Raw genomic sequence first — 25,410 nt, forward strand, 5'->3', positions numbered from 1 at the left:
AAGTAATGAGTCTTTTGTGTTTTTCGGGTTAACTTGTATTTGTGATGTATCTTATACATTTGTGGTGGCCAGGTCACCTGCATTTTCTTTGCCAAGAAGAGTTCTTCATAGATGACATACCAAAAGTGATATGTCTTCCTTTATGTGTCTTGAGCATCAGCTATCAAGAGACCACCACCTTTCGGCGATGTCAAGACACTTTTCCTGCAAAGATTAATTTAGAGTGGAAGGTCCCCAATCTTCATTGGGTCCTAGATGGTGAGTACAGACATTGTTGCACTTAGGCAACCATTGAAATACGCCTTTAGGAACTAAGATTCTCCTAAACTTGCATTTTTCAATGGTATGTCCCTTTTTGCAACAATAATGACAGGTAATATGATGAGAATATGCTGTTTTGCTAGTTGATACTTTTGGTACAAAAGTGTATTTACTATATAAAGGAGTATACGATCTTTTGAACTTATTTGGATCAACGGCAAAAGTCACTTTTGGTTGTAGAGCCTTGTCTAACTTGGCTTTTAGATCTCTTACTTCTTTTTGCCAAATGTGACATGTCTCACAACCAAACCATGATGTAGGATCTATTTCAACTTTATCCTTTTGAATGTCTAGCATAGATTGTTTTAAAGCTTCCATATCCTTTTCGGTTTTCTCAACTTTTGATTCAAGATATGAAAAGATTTTCTTATTTGAGGCCAAAAGTTTGAAAGCTTTAATTGCATCTCTATGTAATTCTTCAAAAGCAAGTTTTAGTTGAGAATGAGATACCTTATCTACGAGTTCAGGTTTAAGATGACTTACAGCTTTCTTTTTCTTGTGTTGATGAGCCATGAAACATAGGTTTGCTGATTCTTCTTCATCGCTTGATGAGCTTTCACTAGATGAATCACTTTCCCATGCTATGTAGGCTCTTTTAGATTTGTTATGACCTTTGCTTTGGTTCTTCTCTTTTTCTTTCTTAAGGTATGGACAATCGGGTTTGTAGTGACCGGCTTTCCCACAATTTAAGCAAAGGCCTTTGATTTTTCCTTTGTTGTCGTCATCTTGTTTGAACTTGTTTGATTGCTTTCTATAGTTGATCAAGCCTTTGTCAGAATGTTTTGCTCCATTTTTCTTTAGATATTTGTTGTATCTTCGCACAAACAGTCCCATTTCCTCATCATCGGAGTCTTCGTCATCACTTGTATCACTATCCTTTAGCTCTTGTCTTGAGGTCTTGGAGCTTGAAGCTTTTAGAGCTATTGACTTCTTCTCTACCTCTTTCTCCATGTTCTTTTCTTTCTTTGCCCTTTTCTCATGCATGTCAAGGCATTTAAGGTGTTGTTCATGTTCCTCTAGTTTACCAAAGAGAGTGGTAATGTCTAAGGTGTTTAGATCATTTGCTTCCTTTATTGCTGTAACCTTGGGTTGCCATTCCCTGTTCAAGCATCTTAAGATTTTGTTAGTAGCAACTGCATTGGAAACAGGTCTATCAAGAGAATTTAACCGATTTTTCAGGTGAACGAATCTCTTCTGCATGTTTTCGATGGATTCACCATCTTCCATGTGGAAGAGTTCGAACTCTTGAGTTAACGTATTGATCCTAGCTAGTTTGACATCATCCGTTCCCTCGTGGGCAACTTGCAATGTGTCCCACATAGCTTTAGCGGATCTACAATGGGAAACGCGATAGTATTCATCAACTCCTAGAGCTGAGATTAGAATGTTTCTCGCTTTCCAATCGTATGCATATCTCTTTTCATCTTCAGCATCCCAAGTATTTTCTGGTTTTGGAACAACTGCACCAGCTGCATTTGTCATGGTGATCTGAAAGGGACCATTGACAATAGCTGTCCAGATGTTCCTATCAATTGCATTGATGTGGACACACATACAATCCTTCCAATAGCCATAGTTTTCACCGTTGAAAACTGGAGCTCTATTGTGAGCCCCTTTAGGTCCGGAAGCCATCTTTCCAATAAGTGTTTCACGTAGCACGGAATAAACCAGAGCTCTGATACCACTTGTTAGACGCTGGCCTTAGGATCTAGATGGGGGTGAATAGATCTTACACAGTTTTGCGGAATTAATTGAACTTTAAGCGGAAGTGATTCTGAATCGACTCGCGTCTATTCCGAACCACTATTGAAACGATTGTATGTGTGTTAAAACCACTGACCAGCTTGAGATAAACGATAAGAGAATACACTATAGAATCAATACGTCGCTCTATTGAAAATCAATTAACTTCTTATATGATGAACGACGTTTGCAATGCAGTAATGGTGAAAGAAGTGTCATACCCTAATTTTTGACCCCCCTGAGATGACATATCTTCAGGATTTTTCATCAGGTCAAGACAAGTACCCAGAGCAGTCATTTCTCCATCTGGTACCTAATCGAGGATGCTCAAAGACAAGAAAGCTCAGGCAAAGGATCAATCAATACAAAGACTAGTCTCTAATACAATCATGGGGCTCAAAAACTTCACTTTTCTCATCTATGATTGATTAGACATCCAGTCATATGAGTACAGGTTTACTCAGGTCACCAGACTAGGGTTTTGAGCCTATCAAGGACTAAAATCAGGGATCACTTTTGGGAAACCCTAAAAAGCCCCAGGGAACCATTCAAAGACATCAATCATCTTCAAATAACTCATATGACAAGATCTACTGGACATCACACTTCAATTCAAAGTCTACAGTCATTATTTTCACATGGTCGACAAATTAGGGTTTTGACCTAATTCACCAAGATAGTTGACTTCTGATCAGGGCATGAATCCAAAACTCAAGACATGATTCAAGAGTCTCTACTACCTCAATATAATCCATTTATATCATCCATTTGGGGAGAAGATCTTATTTCTACACAAAAGCCCAAAAATTCACTTTGTCAGGAAAAAGTCAACTGTGAAGGATCATCATTGACTTTTAAGGTTTTTGGTCAAAAAATGACTTTCAAAGATCAATATCATCAATATATGGATGTCAAAGTCATTTGGCCAAAGAAATTCAAAGAAATTCATCAAAGAGCGAAAAGTCGGGAATTAGGGTTTTTGAGGGCATGGTGAGATCTCAAAATTTCACCTACACAACTCAAAAAACTTCTTACATGAAAGTTGTAGATCTTGCCAAATAAAACAACATCTTACAAGGGAACTTTTTTCAAAAGATCAACCATTTATGAAGTTTTGGAAATTTTGAAGTTTAGGTCATAAACACTTAGAAATTTTTCTAAGTGTTTTAACCTAGTTTTCTTCCAACTTTGGCCTCATTTTTCACAAATTTCCCAAAGGATTCTGAAGAAGACATAAACTAATGATTTAAAGTAGATGTTTAGGGCTTTCCAAATTGTGTTCAACCTTCTCAAAATTCAATTTGAGCTAAGAGTTATGCTTGTTCAAAGTTGGCCTCATGAAGTGAAATTATAGGTCATGCATCATTTTGGAACTTTGAAGTTTTGTGCACATGACCTCAAATACATATGCTACATGACCCATAATACATCTGCAAACATGCCATGCATTCATTTTCACCATGCCATGATAATTGAAGAAGATTCCTAAAACAAGAACATGTGATTATGTAATGATTACATTTGAGAATTTATGGCAAATTGATGAATCACCCAAGGAATCTTCTCATCAACCAATTAGAGCTCACTTTGCATCTGAATTGTCCCCTAAGATCAGATAGAATCAATGGATAGGGGAGGTGGCTCGAAAATGCAATGATCACACTTGGATATTCTTTGAAATTTCTTCATGGCTAAGAAACCAAACTTGCTTCACTAAGCAAGCTCACTCTCTCACTCAGTACTGAGACATTTGCCTATAAATAGGAGAGCACAATTCAGTAGAAAAACACACCAAAGCAACCATATTACTTGCTTTCTCTTTCTCTTCTCTTGTTCATTGTTTTTCAAAGTTCTTTGGCAAGAAGAATCGATTTCTTCAAACCAGAGCTTATCTTTGGGAAGTGAGCATTCTAACATCTCAAGGGAGGTCATTTGAGGTGATCCAAGCACCTGGATCACTTCTGTAGGTGGAGGAACACCATTGTTGCTCTCACTTTGGAGCATCTGCAGTTGGAGGTCCATGGAGTGATTCAGAAGGTTTCAAGGCAAGCCAATCATCCAGACACACTCCTCAGGTCATAGTGAAGCTAACCAGATGGCTGCAGCTCATCTGTAACTCGAGAATCAACACCCTCCATGTTCACTTGAAGCTGAAATCGAGGGAGGTCCATAGAACAATTCAGGAGGTTTGAGGTCATTACAAGCATTCAGTTAGCATCACTGAGCCACAAGGAAGCTTTTGGGATCATTCATACAAGCCCAGTTGCTCTCTATCATCCTCACGATCTCCATTTTCAGAGGTAAGTTTCTGAACTCTCTCTCTTTAATTTAAGTACTCTTTGTGAAATAGCTCGATTCTATCTTGTTCAGCATCATCAGAGGATTGAAAACCCTCTATCATCATCCATTTATCTTTCAGTATAGTCATTTAATTTAATTTTGAAATTTTAGGGTTCTTCACGATTTCTGGTAAATTAGTTAGATGTAGTTAATGATAGTTCATGTTAGTTACATATTTAGAATCGTGAGTGAATTTAGAGCAAGTTTCGTGTTTACATCGTTGCAAATGGTTGAGAAACGAGTAAGTTCAGAAATTCAAAAATGGAGAGCTTGAGGTTGAAGATGAAGATGGTGGTGGCGCGCAAATTTGAATTCTCAGGGGAGAGTTTATTTTATTTTGAATGGTGTGCGTTTTATTAACGACTGAATAACTTGCCCTAGTGGCCACACATGCGCTCTTAGTCTCCTCATGCCCAAAGTCTGGGGTTCGAATCCCCCTCGCCCCAGACTTTTTGATTCTTTTATTTTTCAAAGATTTACAACTTGTTTTGAAACATAACCAAATGAAGGCAAGTCACTAACACTGAGCGCGCGTTGGCTCAGTGGTGTTGTTTTGGACTGGTGACCTCAAGGGCGTGGGTTCAAACCCTCCAAGGGCCAAAACTTATTTTTTAACACTAATTTCTTTCATTTCTCTTCACAACTTCACATATTTATTTAACCTATCAAAATAAATCATTTTCACTTCATTTTTCATACACCTATTATTTAATATACCTATTTTGTGAATAGTCAAAAAAATCATAAAAATATTATGTATTTCTTGAATTTTAATTAGGTTTAAAATAGTATGTTTTTAAGTGTTTTCTTAAATACTTTAAATATATATATTCACTTTGATTTAACCTAATCATTTTATAAATAATTTTATGATAAAACCCTAATTGTTTAGGTCTTAATTAAGTAAAAATCTTTATTTTTACTTTAATTAAGTTGACTTTTGTCAAATCTCAAAACTGTTTTCAATCTCTGATAAAATCAAATGATTAAGGTTTTCAAACAACAAAACCTTGTATCATTCCAAATCATTTTTTTCAAATTGTTTTTACACCAGTACTGTAAAGTACTGGGCCTCTAATAGAGTGTAAGTCCCAAAAACCTTCTCTTCTTAGCTTGTTTTCAAAACTGTATTTTCAAAATCCTCTTTCTGTTTTCAAAACATTCTTCTGGTATTTGAAGGGCATTATTCCCGGTGAAACTCTTCAGATACCTATGTGACCTTTGTCCATCTTCACTTCTTCTATTTTCAAAAAAAAACATTAACTGTTTATCATATATATTCAACTGTTATCAACAAAACAACAAAAATACTGTTGAGGCTCTGTACATACTTCTTCAATGGCCTCCACTCCATCCAGGTTAGGCTTTACAAGCTTTCAATTTACAGTCTTTATTTAAATTACTGTCAAATATAAACTGTGCATATATTAGTTTAGAACTGCGTTTGAGTATAAACCTTAGGACAGTTAAACTATATATATATATTAGGAATATGACCTAGGATTGAGAATGTCTTCCCGGTGAAGGCTCTTTCCTAATTAGAGATCTGTAGTTCAAACCCCCAAGATGAATTATTCCCGGTGAAACATCTTGGCAAAAACCTTAGAATCCAAAAAATAGGACACATCCACCCAAAGAGGAATTATTCCCGGTGAAACCTCTTACCCATTTGCTTAGAGCCAAAATAAGTTCAAAACTACATAGCTTTCTCTTGTGCTATAACAAGGACCCTCGATTAGCCTCCTCTTGGGCTTTGTACAAGGACCCACAGGCTTCTTAAAAGCATTTCTAGCTTCCTCTTGAGCTTGTATACAAGGACCCATCAGGTTTCTTATAAACATAGGAACAGGTCTTTAGTCACCTTTTAGCCTACCCTGGTGAGTTTCTTCCAATTTAAACCAGACTTTAAAACAAGCTAAGTTTGTCTCAATTTCACATTAAGTACATTTTTGGAATGAGAGACATGGACAGTCTCTGTCACCCTTATCTTCATCAATCTTCCTTAGCAGAGTCTAGGATCCATGTTTGGTCATCCTCAGCATTGAGTCAGCCTTCATCTTGGGCTTTAAACAAGAAGTCTCCATTAGATAATCTTTCTGCCATTCATTTCAATACAAACCCCTGGAAAGGGTTAGCCTCCAACATCTGTCTAAAATGTCAAACCCCTGGAAAGGGTTAGCCTCCAACATCTGTCTAAAATGTCAAACCCCTGGAAAGGGTTAGCCTCCAAAGTCAAATAATAAAAAATGTCAAATAATAAAGATTCATTTCTCTTAGGAGATAATTTCCCCAAAAGAGTCAAAACCCCTGGAAAGGGTCAGCCTCCAAAAAACATGATAAAGTCAGTCTTTTAACAGACAAATTCACCAGCTGAGTCAAAATCCCTGGAAAGGGTTAGCTTCCAAAGAAAAACAGTCTTTTAATAAATAAAACCTCCTCAGTAGAGTCAAAACCAACAAAAACAGTTAGCCTCAACCTTGGGCATTGTACAAGGCAGATAATAGAACTCCCCAGTAAGTCCTTCATCACTCAGTAGCCACAACCTTGGGCTTTGTACAAGGCAGATAAACCATATCTTTCATGTGTCAAAGATTCCTAACACTTAGGATCTTTCCCCATATAGTCATCCATACTTAATTCATTTAAGAGTCCGCCACAACCTTGGGCTTTGTACAAGGCAGAAAATAATGTTTTCCCTAGCTAGAGTCAGCCACAACCTTGGGCTTTGTACAAGGCACATAAAATAGAGTCATTCATTCAAATTATCCTCAACAGTTAGCCACAACCTTGGGCTTTGTACAAGGCACACAAATAGAGTCTCCTTAAATAAAGTCAGCCTCAATTCTGGGCTTTGTACAGAACACAAAAATACCCTGTAATTAATCCTCAATGGAGTCATCTCCCAGAGTCGATAATATTAATTAATCAATCAAAAAGCCTCAAGCTTGGGCCTCATACAAGCCAGCTAAATTCAAATCTTTTATACAGTAGATAGACATAGCTTATCTCTATAGAGAGATATTTTTACTACTCTACCACATTCAAACAAACAAACATTTCAATTTCAAATTTCAATCAAAGTCTCCCATTTAGGACTCTGAAAGACATGCTCTGGCACATCCCCAGACTTGTACACTTTCCCTAATTTGGACGAGCATCTTTCTTTCATTTAAGAGGCATCTGACTGGCATACTTGCACACACAAGTAAGGTCCCCCTCTTGAATGAAATGAATCCAGTTATTCTGTCACTCCTTTAAATGTTTGTGGTAGAATAGTACAAATACCTCTCTGTAGAGATAATTTCATGTCTCTTTACTGTAAACAGAGATTTAATTCCAAGCTTCAACCTTGAGCTTTAAGCAAGGCACCAAAAACATTAATTTCCCTAGTTAGTTCCCCGAACTACATTAAGCTCTGACTTCCACTAGGGATATGTAGGCATGAGGTTCACAAGGAATCTCAGCGAGCTAATAAAATACCAAAAATAGTCAGTCTGTCTATCTGTCTGTCTTTTAAAATCAATTCAATTCCTTCTCCTAACACAAAGGAGAAACTTTCCCAATCATTAGCAGCAAACACAATCACAATGACACAGAGAAGGTTCCTGTAGAGTACTACAGATATGTAGGGTGTTTAAACACTTCCCTATGTATAACCGACCTCCCGGACTCCAGAATTTCTAGTCTAAGTGAAATCCCCACACTTAGCAAACTCCTAGGGTTTAGTTGAGATCTTTTTTTCCTTTCCTACTCGTAGGACAAATAAGAAAGTTCGTGTGATATCGTAGGAAGAACTGAAATAAAATTCATCCCACCACGGGCGCATTCTCCTTCCAAATTTCGCGTGAAGGGTTTAGCGTGCCGTCCTCCCAAGTGAAACGGGGAGGTAAAGAAAACGACCACCACAAGAAGCAAAAACACAAACACTTGGTGATAATGATCAAATTGATGGTGATTCAATGTGTGATGGATTGTGATGTTTATATAAGTTCTTAATTCACAATCTTAACACTCGAATCGTTGATCAATTTGCTATTATAACCAAATATGAACAGAACGTAAATGAAAAGGTAAAAGCGACAAGAACACGATATTTGTTTAGGCAGTTCGTCGATCGTCCTCGCTACGACTACGTCTGCCCCCAATTCCAAACTGAAATTGGGAAATCTTTCATTAATGTTGAAAGCAGTTTATACAAAGAAGATAACAAAGCGATAAACCATAAACCAATTATGTCGATCCTTTGAATCTTCTTCCCCCTTAATCTTGAATCAGATCAAGGTGATCCAAGAGCTTCACTCGATCCCTTTTCTGCAGTGTCTTGAATTTCCTTGAACCCTTGTTCTTCAATCTTCACACTCAGATGGATCCTCGTTGAAACCTCTTGATAAAAACCCCCAAGAAACACCTATCTTGGAGGACAAAACCCGCAGATTTTATTCACCAAAAACCCCACAAATCTTCACCCACTAGGAATCTTCAATTCCGTTCCATGGACGTTATCGAACTCGATCACTAACCCTCAACGCAAGAATGATTATGTGTAATTGTGTTGGAGATGACGAAGAACGAAGATGAGAAGCCTTTGTGTATCTTTCAGTCGTTGGTGTTGTTTTCAATAATTCAACCTTGGATAATATATATGAGAGCTAATCAGTTGGAGCAGAGGAAAACAGAATTTTTGGCATTCTTGATCAGTTAGGTCGACCTCTTGTAGTGCTTAGGTCGACCTAGCAGAGGTGCATAAGCTTGAATGGTATTTGCTCCCAGTTAGGTCGACCTGTTTGGGAAGTAGGTCGACCAGAATTCTCTTCAAGTGCGTTTTTGGGACAAGTCTTCAGTTTAGGTCTACCTAGTTGATGTGTGAGTCGACCTAGCAGAAGTATGTGGAATTTTCTCTATTTTAGGTCGACCTGGGTTGACAGTAGGTCGACGTAACTGCTGCTTTTCTGCATTCTTCTTGTTTTGCTTGTGTTGAGTCGACCTATATGCATAATAGGTCGACCTGTTCTGACATGAGTGATCAATGCTTGCTTTTCTTTGAGTTTTCTGCTTCCACCTTGTTGCTTGTATGCTTATTGAGTTTGCCATGAATCAAAAACATCTTTGTGATTGTAATCTTGTATTCACAGTATCCTGTTTGTTCTGGTTGAACATTCAGATGTGATTGCCTTTGTGATGGCTTGCACCGTGCTGTGTGATCTCGGTGATGTGTATATATACTTGAATTAGAGTAAGCATGACTGATAGATGATAAATCGCTTAAGTCCACGACTATTTATTTGTGATCTTTAGTGCGTGCCTTGCTTTGTGATCAGGGATACCTTGCTCTGTGATCTGGGTATGTCTTAGGCACCTGAGATACCATTGTGATGGGCATGTGGAGGTCTTGTAGGGCGTTTCTCCATTAGTCGTTAACACATCGGCGTGCTTGGTATGGTGGAGAGGTAATACCATGTAGGCAATATTACCTTTGATTCAGCTCTAGTGATGCTACGTAGGCAATATCACTAGGCTTTCGCCCGGTGGGATCGTATTGTCAAGATGGCGTGTTTGCACTTGCCGCTAACACATCGGCGTATAGACAAGTGATGGGGTCGGATGCCACTTAGGCAAGGTCACAGATGTAACTCATCTCGGATGGTATCCATTTAGGAGAATAATCCGATTGGTCTTGTGATGTGTAACGCCCGTTTTTCATTTAAGTATTTTATTTAATTATGTGCTATGTGATTTAGTTAATTATTATGTGTTAATTAGGTGCTTATGAGATGTTGTGCTAATGGTTGGATTTTAGTAATAAATAAAATAAGTTAGAGAAGCTTTTAGTTGTTGGGCTTGAGTTAGCATTAGTAAGTGTAGGGAGTTATTTAAGGCCCATTAATAATTAAAAGTATAGTAGGGTTTAACTAAAACAAGGGTTTTCGAGAAAATAGAAATTAGAAGCTCATTTGGGATTTTGGTGAAAGAAGAGAAGAGAGAAGAGAAGAGGAGAATCTCAAGGTTGAAGATAGAGTTGGCTTCAATCCAAAACCTAAGGTAAGGGTGGGGTTCTTCCATGCTAAAGGGATGTATGATGATGTTTAGGGTGGGTTGGATTGTATGTTGAACCATGGATTGTCTTTGTGTAGAAATGCTAGGGTTTATGAACAAAATGCATGAATTTGTGATTAGAAATGTGTATTGATTGATGTTTGATGATAGATGATGATATATTTCGTCTTCATACATGTTTAATTGCTGTTTAGAATGAGTTTTGGGTGAGGGAAGGGTGATTATGCAGGTCTGTTACTGTTATCATTTATCTGGAAAATCGCGCTCCCGCTAAGCGGATGTGGGTCCGCTATGCGGATGTTGTTCTATCTAGAAAAATAAAAAGGCTCGCTAAGCGGAGCCTGTTTCATAAAAAGCTTCTGCCTATCGTCGCTTGTGGGCCGCTAAGCGGACCCCTGTTTCACAAAACTTGTTCAAACCTTGAATTGATGTATCTTTTGAACCATAACTTGTTTTTAATTGCCGTTTGACCCTCCGTGAAGCTCTAATCAATGTCTTTCCAATGAATATGGTTTGAAAACCCTTGAGTATCTTTTTGAAACATTTTCTTGGATTGAATTGTTGGATGTTGTGATTGTTGTTGTGGCATGAAACATTGTTGTATGATGATGCAACATAGCGACGTGATTATGAAGGAATGAATTACTACAAAAGTAATGATGTTTAGTCAATGATTGGACGATGTTGTCGTACGTTGTGAATATGTGTTTTGTGGACGTCTGTTATTGTGTCGCATCCATTGCATAAGTGTCCTTTAGCCTGAGAATGGCAACGACTATTAGCCTGAGAGATGGCAATGACTATTAGCTTGAAAGATGGCAACGACTATGGCCCAATGGAAATGATTTAGACGGGATTTTTTCTCCGAATGGTACCACATGCATTTGCATAAGTTGAGTCTCATTTGAATTGCATTTGATGTTGTTTTGAACGTGTGTTGGATGTGATGTGATGATGAGAGGTTATTGTGATGTATTGAACTCATATTTGTGAATGGAATATGTTGTCGTACTTGTTTATTGACATGGTTACCGTTTTATAGGATGTTTGAATGATGTGAATTATTGGTAACATGTTATGTGGTGAGAAGTGGTGATATATGTATGATCTTTACTATGCTTTGAATATTATCCTACGTGTCTTTATAATGAATGATATCTCACCCCTTCTGTTTGAATGTTACCCTCCGTTGGTAACATGCAAGTAACAACGTGGAGTAGCCGTTTACCTATTAGCTCGTGTCGGTGTGTCTATGCTCTGATACGTAGCACTCGGGGGACGTCTAGTTTGCTTTGATGATGTCATGTTTTATCGTCGTTGTTTTGTCGTTTCTTGTATTATGTATGGATATGATTATTTCTCTTGGGTTATGTTGTTACATCTTTGTGAGATATGTTGGATTGGTCGATTTCCATGATCGGCGTAAATGAGATATGTTGGTAATGAATTCCACTGCAATGTTTCTAAGTTGTTTGGATTGAATGACGAATGAGTTATGAGTTTTACTCCGATGTATGTGCTATGTATCTATGGATTATGAGCATGTTTATGAATTGTTTTACGTCGAAATTGTGACGCCTCAAATATTGATGTTCGTTTTGAGACTTTTATACTATGATTTTCCTATATATCTGTGGGGTAGATTTGGGGTGTTACATGAAGTGCTTGTGCAAGTCTCTTGATGCGATGTACGGGTGTAACTCATCGAGGGTGTGGATGCGTAATCTATGTAGCAGGCGTGTAACTTACTCTTAGATTCCTCGTACACGATTATGGGTTGTATATCGAATGAATTGGCTTGTGCTGGTTATTGTTGCCCCATTAGATAATGTTTGAACAAGATTGAGAATCTATGTTTAGAATCTAGTTTTGATGATAAGCAAATGTATGTATTCTGAAGAAACAATTTATTACTAATGGTTTCATTTAGTGTGCAGATATTATGTTATAAGCCTTATACAGGTTGCATTAGAATCATTGTACAAAAACTACATCAGAAAATGAATCAGATATGAAAGAAGAATCAAACATTCAGAAGATGGAAGAAAGCTAAAAGTCATCATATCAAACAAGCACAAAATCAGAAAGTACAAGAAGCTTTGCAACATCATAAGATCACGCAAGTAGAAAGATCAGAAGTTTTGAAGTTACAAGTTCTGAAGCTACAACGCATTGACATGCAAGATACAAACATCAACAGAAGTCACGTACAAGCCAACGAAGAATCTACAGCTCAACATATAGAATAAATATAATTCAAAGTGCTTAGAATCAAATGGGAAGCCGCTAGAAACATCATCACATGCAAAATGGTTACAAGATTTATAAGGAACAACTCCCAAGGTTAAAAGAAGAAGCAAGCTACATGCAGCGCATTGGAAAGAAAAGCTTAACCAAAAGAAGCACGCCATCAACTATAATCATCATGATGAGGATAAGGTTCTGCCAAGAACAACACATGTCACAAAAGGCTCAATCTAGACGAAGCATTCAAAGCAACTTTCAAACAAATCTCAACGGCTAGATTCTAACGGTAACATATCAAGCTCTATAAATAGATCAAACTTTAGACTTGAAAGTATGCATTCATGTGTGCATCTGAGTATGCATCCAGAGTGAGCATCAAAGTATGTATCCAGGATACATCTCCAGAGTGAAGAACAGGAAATATCTTAGGAGAAAATCTGTAGTGAGAAACTGAGCATGAAAGTATAAGTAAAGAGATATGATGTCATGCGTCAGAAGATTTACAAGAGGCAACACATACTCTGTATGTGCAGAAATAAACTATAGTGTTGTTATACACTAATCATATGCCTATATGAAGACAGAGAGAAAATGTGTGAAGACACATCAAGAGGCAACTTACACTAAGTGTATGATGAATCAAACATTGAAATACACATCACATGCCTACAAGAAAAATCTCAGAAGATGAAGAAGAAGAAGAAAACTTGCTGTTAAGCAGTATCCTCCAATGGAGTTAGAAGATATTCAAGAATACTTGATCTTGTGGTTAAGTGATCATATTGAAAGACAAAGGAAACAGAAGACACCGAGTTGTTGCACGCAGAGTGTTTCATGTTGACTGATGTTAATCAATACGTCATCAGCTGTAATAAGCTTTAAGATCTGTATTGAAGAAGCTTAAGCTGAAGATCAATATGAAGAAGCAATTCACTAGAGCTGCTGCTCTAAATCTGCTTTCAGAAGATCATTTGGAGAAGCAACTCAAAAACAGAGCTGATGCTCTGAATCTGCTTGAAGAAGAAGCTGAAGATCAAATCAGAAGCAATCAACAAAAGAGTTGTTTCTCTTAATCAGCTTAAGAAGATTTGAAGATGAAGATCAAGACAAGAACCAATCTTACAAGAGCTGCTGCTCTTAATATGCTTATAGAAGAAGAAGATCTCATCCAGAAGTTGAAGAAAAGAAGAATACAAGATTATATTTTAATTCTTGTAATAAATTGTAGAACACATAGAGTTGTTGCTCGTAATGTGTTATATCTTAGGAAACTTCTGATTTATTTTTTAGGCACCAGAAGTGACTTCTAGTCAGTGTGTCGTAAACATACGTATTGAGAATAGGAGGCCATCTGCTTGAATAAGAAGCACATCTGTAAATCTCTAGAAGATGCCTTGAGCGACCAATTAATGTCCGAAGCTTGAGAAGACAATTGGCTACGGTCATTATGGAAATCTCTTGGAGACCAAGTGAAGATCAGGAGTCCAAGAGTCAATGGATGTTATATCTCGTGGAGATCACTGAACAGTCCATTGCAGTAAGTCACAGCAGGTAGATGTGCAGGGAGTTAGTCACAACGCGTTGTTGTGCAGGTTACTAGATTGATGAACGTTATATCTAGAAGGGATCACTGAATGGTTCAGTCATCTAGGGGTTAGTCACTTGCGGGTAGCTTGTGTAGGGTTAGTCACAGTAGTTGGCTGTGCATGTTGTTAGTCACGACGGAGGATCGTGCAGTTGTAATCATGATTGGTTATAATGGATTAAGACCTCTGGACATAGGCAAATCACCTGAAGAAGGTGGACTGGAGGTAGCCTTATTTAGAAGGTGAACCAGGATAAAAATAAATGTGTCTTTTACTTTTTGCAATTCAATTAACTCTGTTCAAGTCATGCAAACATTTTCAGAACTGTACTGAGCAAGTCAGAAGTTCTGATAATATGTAAAGAAGTTAATTTGAGTATCTCATTGGTTATGCAACTCCATTCCAAGCATGATTCCGCAACACAAAAGCATATCCAGAAGATGAGATACAATGAAGAAAGAAAAGAATTTAAAAGAAATGGAAGTTTTAATCTGATAAAGAACACAATTCAATCCCACCTTTCTAGTGTTTTTCTCCACCTTCAATTGGTATCAGAGCATGGCTCTGTATTGATCTAAATATCAAACACTTAACCGTGTAGAGAGATCCAGAAGGAGAAATACCACATTGAGCAGAAGATCAACGTCATATTTCAACACTCAGTATAATTAGAAGATGTCAAGGCAAATATCTCAATACTCTGTGCACATCATCTACATACTTAAAGGAATTTTGTGGATCAACATCAATCCTCTCAAATAGCTCAAGACATCAGAAAGAAGAATGTGTGCCAAATGGAACTATATTTAAATGAAGACATTCAAGATCAAAGATTAGCAAGCATAGCTGATCTGTGCCAAGATTGTCAACTTCAACTCATCAGAATCTAATCAGAGAAAGAAGACAAGGTAGAACAAGATTGTAAAGATAAGTCTCTGAAGCAAGGAAAGGCAGAACTTCTGCTCAAGAAGATACTCTCTCTCATGAAAGACAAAAGAAAAAGTCATCTATAATACGGTCAGATCTTTCTAAAACTCTCTCTTTATAATTTATTTTTTAATATACATAAATTCTCCTTGCAAGCCTAGTTCTAAATGCCACCTAGTCTACTACCTGTCATATTCTCCATGCATGCTCACAATCTCCAACCTTCCCTCGATAATATAGTTCAACCGCCCCATTAACTCATCTGCCTCATATTTAATAACTCAATTCCTTTTTTTACAATATAAGTTCTTACATCAGTAGGTTTTAATTAAAAACACTTCTCCCTCAATATGCCTCCACTAACCTATCTAGGAAACCAAAACCTTCTTGAAGTTATCTCAGAAAATCAAGTTGAAGTCTCAGCTGTTGAAAACACTTTTGCATGTATTCTCATGGGTGTGACCTCTATAGCAACCTACCCTAAAAATATAGATTTTAGAGTCGCCACCTATTCTACCAGGGCGAATAAGAAACCCTACGCAGTTAAGAGATTGGGGTAAGATTATTATAATCAGGTCGAGGGAAGGTGTTAGGCACCCTCAACCCTTTCCTAAGGTTTCGAGTTAAAGCAAAGATTTATGACTAAATTTATTAAGGTTAATAGCTAAGGAAATGAAAAGGGTGAACGGTAAGATTCGAACCTGATTAGGATTTTGGGGAAGGGGACTCGCCTTGTTACCAAGTGCCTACGTACCTCCTTATGGAGGATCAGAGTCTACGTAGTTCGGGGATAGGGTTGTACGCCTTAGAATTTGATATGAAGGTGTTAAAGGTATTTTGAGTTACCTATCGTAGTTTTGAGTTTTGTAGTTTGCAAGGCATTTTGAGTTGCTTGATCGAAGGGATGAAAATCCGTAGTTTGAAGCTTGTTTTAAGATTTGGGCATACAACCCCGGTTTTAATTTGTACTATTAATCGCAATGATCAATAGGTTTGATCACCATAATTAATAGATTAGTAGGGAATTGTTACCAATTCTAATCGATAGGTTCGATTATCACTAATAACAAATAAATGTATTTTTATAATTTAATTATTTAATTTTATCGTTATCCCTCGTAATCGATAGATTGATTACAAATAATAACGAGTTTTCAGAGAAAAATAGGCTAATCATTGCAACCAATAAGATGGTTGAAACCCTTTAGCCAAATAATATGTATTTGAATTATATTAATTTAATTTATAATTACATGATCGATTATTACCCATCGCGACCGATTAATACGGTCGAAATGAATAATAAAATAAAAACCCTAATATTTTGGCCCAAATGGCCAATGGGATTGGGCAAACCCTAATGCATTGATAACAATCTCCTAGATTTTTTTCATGGTTTTTTATAATTAAAGTTAGAATAAATTAAATCGAATAATCGGGAAAATAATCGGAAAAATCCTAAATAATTATTAACCTAATTCTAATTTTATAATCCTAATCCTAATTATATTAATTGATTTAAACTAAACATATTAATTAACATATATAACCTAAACAATTAAAAAATATAAAATTATACATAAAAAACCTGGGGTTTGATTCTGTGTTGTAGGCTGTTGAAGTTCCATGGTACACCTGCGCTTCTAGGGCGTTGGATTATCTCTGGTTAATATATGATGGCTATGATGATGAGGGTGCGTAATGCCAAGCGGGGATGCGTGGCACCGGATCTGTAGACAACATCAAACATTAAAACAAAACAAAGGTGCCTTGGGGGAGAGTCGAACCTCAGACACGCTGGTTAGTACCACACACCAGTCTTTGCCACTGCGCCATGATTAACTTGTTGTCTTAGTAACACAATACAAACAATATATTGTAAATAAATGTTTAAACATGATTTTAAAAGAGCAAAATGCGCGCCCAGCTGGAGAAGTGTCTTCTTCTTCGTGAATAATATACAGACCTATGACAACGATTTTTCTCCATTGCTAAAGCCCTGTTCCAATCAAACCTGCATATTATTGGCGATAAATACACGATTCTAATCCATGCCAACTATAAATGACCCTGCGGACTCATTAAACTCATTAATTTCAGTCAATTTCGCCTCTATCCTAACATCCCCAATTTATGAATCTGAAAACCTAATCATGGTGTCTCCTTCAACCTGCAATCAAAATTCAATTAACTATGCAGAAAGCTTGTGATCATCAATCTAAACACGAATATTCAATCAAAATCGATTTACAATGCGCGAAAGGATGTAATCGACATTGAAAAGAAACAAGAACACCATGACCTGTGGGACGCGATTCTGGGCATTGTGATGGATGATGGTGATTGCAATAGCTTCAAAATAGTCTCAAGAATGTATTGGAAGCTTTGAAACATCTTGAATCAAGATCTCTCCCAATCCGATTCCAAAATTTTCTTGAGTTTGTTGAAGTATTCTTGAACGTATTTTTCTGCCTATAATTCTTATCCACCCCCCCTTGTGCCTTGGACATGTTATGGTTATATATTAGAACCAATTAGGTCAACAAAAAATTGACTAAATCTCCTTGAATCAAATATTGGAAAATTGGAGAAATTTGATTTCAAACTTTCTAAATTGGGTCCAATTCTCAATATTTTTCACCAAATCATGGGGAGCACGAAAATTAGACCTATATTTGGCATTTATGTGATTGAAATTGATTTGAAAATAAGGCCAAATCAAATCTCCCATATTTTATTCAATTATCTTTATTTAAATAGCATTTTTAAATGAATAAAAATTCACTAAAGATATTATAAATGTCAAATAATCGTGGGATTGGTCTTGGAGCTCCTTGGATACTTGAGGAACAAGTTCGGATCATAAAAGAATAGGCCGATTTGGAAAAAAATCCAAGTTTAACCCTTATTTGCTTCACATTTTCCACCCAAAATCGATCGACTTTGACAAAGCATATCTCCCTCACTTTTTATGGTATGGAAGAGTTCTAGGACTTTTTGGAAGCCTCAAGATGTCCTCTATAAGCGACTTTGGAACATATTTTTCATTTGGAGATTTTATCTTGATGATATGGCCTTTGACAAAAAAATGCTTTTGATTGATGTTTGAAAAGGACCTGTAATCTTTTGTATCATATCTCCCAAATGAAGCATTTCTGGCCTTGGCTTGTGAGAGGCAAAGTTGTAGAGAATCCAATTTCCTTCCAAATAGGCTTTGAGTGAGAAATTTCTGATGTTCCATGTGAAAGTTATGGCCAGTCAAAGTTGAGTTGACTTTCTCCTATAAAAAACCCTAATTTGAACCTTTTGAATTTGTTCATTTCTGAGTTTTTATTAATGGATCATGATCAACCTTTGATCAAATGATGGACATAAACTCCACTACTTGATGTTGACAAAAAGTCAGGAGTTTTGACTGTATTTTGACTATAGTTAACTTTTAAGTCAACATAGTCGATTATTGATCATTTGAGCCATTGAGTGAGCAATCCTCGGAATAGAAGCTTGACTTTTGACATGGATATTCCTTGAGACATATGAGATACCTTGAGATCCATTTGAGGCCTTAGAGATTCAAACTCTCTTGATAAATGCAAACCCTAGTTTTGAATAGGAGAGAGTGCTTTTGAGAAAAACCCTTTAACCTTGAGTCATTGAAAATGCAATGAGGAGGGCAAATTTTGGGGTATGACACCTTCTATCAAGATTGGTCAAGATATCTCTCTATTCTAAACAAACCTATCTATGAGAATCTAGTTAAAGACTTTTGGAAACATGCATCTCTCAACCCTGAAGAGAACTCCATCAAATCCTTCATATTTGATATTCCAATTGTAGATGTTTTCATGTTGTCTGCATTTGTGGTAAAACATACCTGAGTGTTTAATGTCTTGACAAACTTCATGACATGCTTTATTTGGTGTTATGCAAGTTGCATATGTTTAAGCTAATACAGGTTTTGTAAGTTAATGTCATGATCGATGTCATGACATCCATGTTTGACAGCAGGAGCTATTATGTTTTACTATTATGTTTCCTGATTTCTCTCAATCTATAATTTTGGAAACATTTTATTGTGTGCTGAATATTTCTCCTAGAAGATTTTGTTAACAGCACATTCTGTAACAGCCTGATGACGTGTGAATTTGGTTAACTTGGTTAACCCTAATTTATTTCTAGGAAAGCCTGAGGCCCAAGAGCTGCATATAAGAAGACTGCAATCCTAATTTGGAACGTAGAGAGATTTGTTAATTGTGAAGAATCGTAGTTCTCTACCTATGTGTTTAGTCTCTTGTACTCCAAGCAATTATCTTTGATGATTGTATTGTAATAGGTGTTTTTGTACTTTGTCACTCTAAACTTTTAAGCAAGAGTGTGTGTCTCTTAATTGAAGCTTTTAAGCATATCAAGGTGTGTTTTCAAAGTGTGTCCTCTCTCTCTCTTTTGATTAAAGTCTGTTTGTAATCATTGTAGTGATTAAGGGGGAGTGAGTGGAGATATTCAGGTCTAGGACTAGATTGGAATCGCATTAGGTAGGTCTTAGGTGATGAGTTGTAAACGGGGGAGTTTAGCTCTGAATTAATTTTGCTTATATTGGATTCCCTCCCTGGCTTGGTAGCCCCTAAAGTAGGTATTGTTATATACCGAACTGGGTGAACAATTGGCTGTGTTCTTTACTGTTTTATGCTTTTCTGTGTTAAAGTATTATTCTGTGTTATTGTGGATGTCATAACATCCAGTACGACATTGCGTGTGAGTTACTAGAATTTTCAATTGGCATCAGAGCAGGAACCCTGCCTATTTACATCTGGGTGAGATCTAGGGCCAACAAAATTCTGGTACTATGGAGAATGAATTGTTAGTGTTTGGGAATAGATCTCCCATTCTGGATGGCTCTAACTATGACTACTGGAAACCCCGTATGGTAGTTGTTCTAAAGTCTGTAGACAGCAAGGCCTGGAGAGCTGTGGAAAACGGATGGAAACATCCTGAGAATATAATGGAAGATGGAACCACTGTTCTAATTCCTGAAGAACAATGGAGCAAAACTGAGGAAGAGCTGGCTTTGGGAAATTCCAAGGCACTAAATGCCTTGTTCAATGGAATTGATAAGAACATATTCAGACTTGTGCAACACCGTGATCTGGCTAAAGAAGTTTGGGATATTCTCAAAACAACTCATGAGGGCACATCCTAGGTGAAGATGTCTAAACTTCAGATGCTTACCACCAAGTTTGAAAATCTCAAGATGAAAGAAGATGAGACCATTCATGAGTTCTACATGAATATCCTTGAGATTGCAAATACCTCAGGAGCCTTAGGAGAAAAAATGTCTGAAGAAAAGCTGACAAGTAAAATCCTCAGATCACTGCCTAAGAGATTTGCTATGAAGGTGACTGCTATAGAAGAAGCTCAGGACATTAGTAACATGAAGCTGGATGATTTCATTAGTTCTCTACAAACCTTTGAGATAAGTATTTGTGACACTATTGAAAAGAATAACAAAAGCGTAGCTTTTGTTTCTAACACTGAAGATAATTCAAGAGAAAGAAATGGTGGAAGTGATGAATTTCTATTAGAAGCCATAACCATGCTTGGAAAACGATTCAAGAGGTTCATTAAAAGGGTTTATCAGAAGTCCAAACCAAATGTCAAGAACACTTCCAAGGACATCAACAAGACCTATGACCCTAGAAGAAGATCTAAAACTGAAGAGAAGCCCAATCAAGGCAAAGGGGTTAAATGTCATGGATGTGAAAGATATGGACACATTAGAGCTGAATGTCTTACCTACCTCAAGGAGCATAAGAAATGGCTGTCTGTCACTTGGTATGATGAAGATTCTGACAATGAGTCTGAAGAGGAAACTGCAAAACATGTCACAATTTTAACAAGTGCCTATGCATATGATGATGATTCCAGTGATGATGAGCTAACATTTGATGAGCTTGTTGCCTCATACAAGAAGCTATGTATCAAGAACGCTGAAGTCTGCAAACAAGTGGAGAAGAAAAAGAAAATCATAAAGGAGCTGGAAACTGAGAAGAATGAACATCTTGCAACCATAGACTCTCTCAGTAGTGAAATGAGCATGTTGAACTACAAACTTGATCAAATGACTAAATCTTTTAGGATGCTGAATAATGGAACTGACATTCTGGAAGAAATTCTGCAGTTTGGACAAGGAGAAGGAGGTATGTCTGGGGTAGGATTTGTGGCTAAAGCAGAACTCACTTATGGGATCAGGAGATCAAAACATGAAGCCTCCTTGACAAACCAGATGTCAACACCAATATCACAACATCAAGGAAACAGAAGAAGGAGCCAAACAAAGAAGAAATTCCAAAGATGGAGGCGTCAGTAATGTGGAAGATTTGGACACATAAAGTCATTCTGTTTCAGACTAGTTGGATATCCCAACCAAACACATCAAGCCAAAGCTAAACATGATACTCCTGACAGAAAGCAACAGTGGGTGGCTAAGAATGTTGCTCTAGTAGCACACACTTCTCTAAGAATGCCTGCCAAGGAAAACTGGTACCTTGACAGTGGTTGTTCAAATCATATGACTGGAAGAAATAACTTATTAGTAGACATCAAACTTGAGGGAACCAGTTATGTGACTCTTGGTGATGGAGAAATAAGGGAAGTCAAAGGTGTTGGCAAGTCAGAATGTCTTGGTGTTCCTTATCTAAACAATGTCTTGTTGTTACTAGGACTGGCTGCAAATCTTATAAGTATCACCCAACTGTGTGATGAAGGGTTCAATGTCAGATTCACTAAAGAAGAATGTATTGTCACAAATGGAGAAAATAAAGAAGTCATGAAGGGATTTAGGTCTAAGGATAATTGCTACCTATGGGAGCCTAACACCTCAAACTACTCCTCTGTCTACTCCATGATCAGAGAGGAAATCAAGGATGGCTATCAAGAGGTTGATGAATCTGATGAATTTGATGAAGAATCATATGTTGGAGACCTCACCATCAGTGGACTGGCTGCTATATTTACTGAGACATGTCTAATGAATGAGAAATTGTGTAGAAAAGTACGGGAGTATAGGAATACTAATAGATTCCTACTAGAAGAAAGAGTGAGTCTCATGAAAGATATTGCTGATTTGGAAAGAAATTTAGAAGACACAATATCTAACAAACAAGCAACCAGGAAGATTGATGTTCTGAAATAAATTGAGCCAACTATCTCAAGAGCATGTGAGAATGTCATAACAGATGTCTTGACATCAAAACTTGCTAATGAATCAAGTGTGAGCAATGAATCAAAAAGCTGCTCTAGCTGCAATGTCAGAGAGAATGGTGTAACATCAGTTGGCAACATTGTAAAACCTCAAATCATCAAAAATTGTATGGCTACTGATCTTTCTACTGCTGATGGTACTACCAGGACCATAGATGAAAATCACTCTGAAAAAGTGAAGGGAATGTTAGGTATTTGCCGCCAAACAAAATTATAGTAATTAATCCTATTAAGGAATACACCTTGGGATTTTTAAATGTCCATCATTTGAAACTTCCCCTATTTAGTTCATGTGTCAAGTTCCCTCCTACTCATATTGTTCTACAAAAGACGGCAACCTACTCTATTGGTTTCATCAATACCTTTCTGAATTTGAACCGCCTAGACGCACCTCACAATCGTGTCACAAGAAGCTCTCTGGAGAATCTCAAGATGTCTCAACAACTGAATGCTTCCTCCCCAAAGAAAGTGTCTCCCATCTCCGAATCTGCAACAACTAATGATTTAACTAACCCTAATCGGGCTCTCAATGTATCTCCTCTAAGGATGATTAGCGCTGAAGATTTAACGACTACAAAGCCAAGAACATCACATGCAATAAGACCTAAGGAGAGTGTTCGTACTAAGGGCTCCAATCCCTCATCATCCAAACCTCATGAGGAACTTACTAAAGAAGAAACAAGATATGTTCATAACTTCATAGCCAAGATTGTCAAACGGATTTTGGATGAAAATTATCATGTCCCTGAGTTATCTGTCCCTTTACAAACTGTGATTCCTCATCCTCCCAAGAAAAAACGTAATGAAAACGATGTTCACACTGCTGTAGTGACATTCACATGATTGAAGAGGAGAACAATGAAGAGGTTCAAGAAGATGCTGATAACACCAATGTCACTGAGAATGTCAATGACATCAAAAATTCTGAAGCTGATGATAGTCTAAGGGCAGATGCTGGAACAGGTACAAATGTTGTGGATTTAGATGAGTACTCTGACAATGATTTGGTTGCTTCTGTGAACCATGGTGTAGCCGAAAGGCTTGTGACTAGGAGAAAAGGCAAATCAGTGATTCATAATTCTCCTATGAAGAAAGCTGATGTTAAAAGCCCTTCCAAAGAATCTGTCAAGAAGAAGAGTACTTCTGCAAGACCTATAAAGAGCAGAGCTGTGGCTAAAAATGTTGGTGTTGGTCCCTCAAAATCTTGGAGCAAGGTTGTTCCAAAGAAGAGGAAGGCAAGAGCTGTTGAAGAATCCGAGTCTAATGTTGAACTGAATGTCCATGACATTCCATTAAAGAAGAAGCCTACAACTAGCAAGATTGCTGCTAGTGTACCTGAAGTTCCCATTGACAATGTATCCTTCCACTTTGTTGCAAGTGCAAACAGGTGGAAATTTGTGTATCAAAAGAGACTGGCCCTTGAGAGGGAATTGGCTCAAAATGATTGTGATTGTAAGGACACAATGGACTTGATTGAGGTTGATGGCCTAATAAAAACTGTTGTCCATCTGAGTAAATGCTGGTGAAAGAGTTCATAGTGAACCTCGTTGAAGAGTGTAATGACAAAAGATCTAAGGAATTCAGAAAAGTGTATGTAAGAGGAAAATGTGTTAACTTATCTTCCACTGTGATAAATAACCTCTTGGGAAGGTTTGATGAAGCTCAACCTGAGCTTGAAGTCTCTGATAACAAGATATGCCAAGTTATCACTGCAAATCAAGTTAGAAGTTGGCCTTTGAAAGGAAAATTGTCTACCAGTAAACTAAGCATGAAGTATGAAATGCTGCATAAGATTGGGGCAGCTAATTGGGTGCCAACAAATCACAAGTCTACTGTCTCAACTGTACTTGGAAGATTTATCTATGTTGTTGGTACAAAAGCAAAGTTTGATTATGGTACCTACATTTTTGAGCAGACCATCAAGCATGCTGGTAGCTACAGTGTAAAAGGACCTATAGCATTTCCTTCTCTCATATGTGACATCATCTTAAACCAACACCATGGCATCTTGGTTGAAACTGATTCTATTTCTAAAAGGGAAAGTGCTCTGTCTCTCCACTATAAACCGTTTCAGGGAACGCATGTTCCAGACATTGTCATGACATCAGGTGAGACATCCAAGAGTGGATCATCAGGCAGTAAGACTGAAGTCATAGCTATGTTGAAAGAGACTTGCAAAGAGCTGGAGGCAAGGAAGATATCTCTTAAGAAGATGATCAGCACTCTAGAGAAAGATGGTAATGAGGATTTTGCAAGTGCTGCAGGGATAGAAGCACGAGATGAACAGGAAGAGGGAAGAGACTCTGAGGAAGAAGTTGAAGAAGGAAATACCAGTCCAGCTGATGGTTCAGATGAAGAAGATGAAGAAAGTGATGCAGACAACTCTGATGGGTCTGAATTTGAATACTAAAGACAGCTGGTGGTGGTGATGTTTTTTTTCTTGTTGTTTTGGTTTTTTTTATGGATTTTATTCTGGTTTGTACTTGTTTGCATATTAAGGTTGCTTTGGCAACTTTTTTGGCCAAACAGGGGGAGTAGTAATGTCACCCCAGAACAACAAGTGTGTGATCAACAATTCTGATATACTTATTTTGTGTTGATCTGTTTGATTTGATTATGTGTAGTATAGCAGTTTATTTCTGTTATACTTGACAGCTGCCCACGTGGTATGGTTGTAGTGGTAGTATAGCCATGTTATGTGTTGTGATGTATGTGCTTTAATGTTTGCTGTAGAAGTAGCAGTAGCTGTGGTTGTTCTATGCTTGCTAATGGGAAATAGCAGTAGTTGATGGGCATGTTTGGGTAGTATGTTATACTGTATTAGCTCTGATTGTGTGTGGTTGTGTGGTTTCTGCTGCAAGTGTTTCTCTGATATGGTGTGACAGGATGTTTTAGCCAAAAAATTTCCAAAGGGGGAGATTGTAGATGTTTTCAT

At 37.3% G+C, this 25,410-nt stretch overlaps 1 protein-coding gene across 1 annotated transcript; it reads left to right on the forward strand.

Moving 5' to 3' along the window:
- Positions 1–23,314: 23,314 nt before the first annotated feature.
- On the forward strand, positions 23,315–24,885 carry LOC131638269 (uncharacterized). Its single transcript, XM_058908821.1, has 2 exons — positions 23,315–23,927; positions 24,014–24,885. The coding sequence occupies exons 1-2, from the start codon at positions 23,315–23,317 to the stop codon at positions 24,883–24,885; spliced, it is 1,485 nt and encodes a 494-aa protein (XP_058764804.1).
- Positions 24,886–25,410: the final 525 nt, after the last annotated feature.

This window comes from Vicia villosa, unplaced genomic scaffold (genome assembly GCF_029867415.1).
Source record: "Vicia villosa cultivar HV-30 ecotype Madison, WI unplaced genomic scaffold, Vvil1.0 ctg.002239F_1_1, whole genome shotgun sequence".
NCBI classification, from domain to species: Eukaryota; Viridiplantae; Streptophyta; class Magnoliopsida; order Fabales; family Fabaceae; genus Vicia; species Vicia villosa.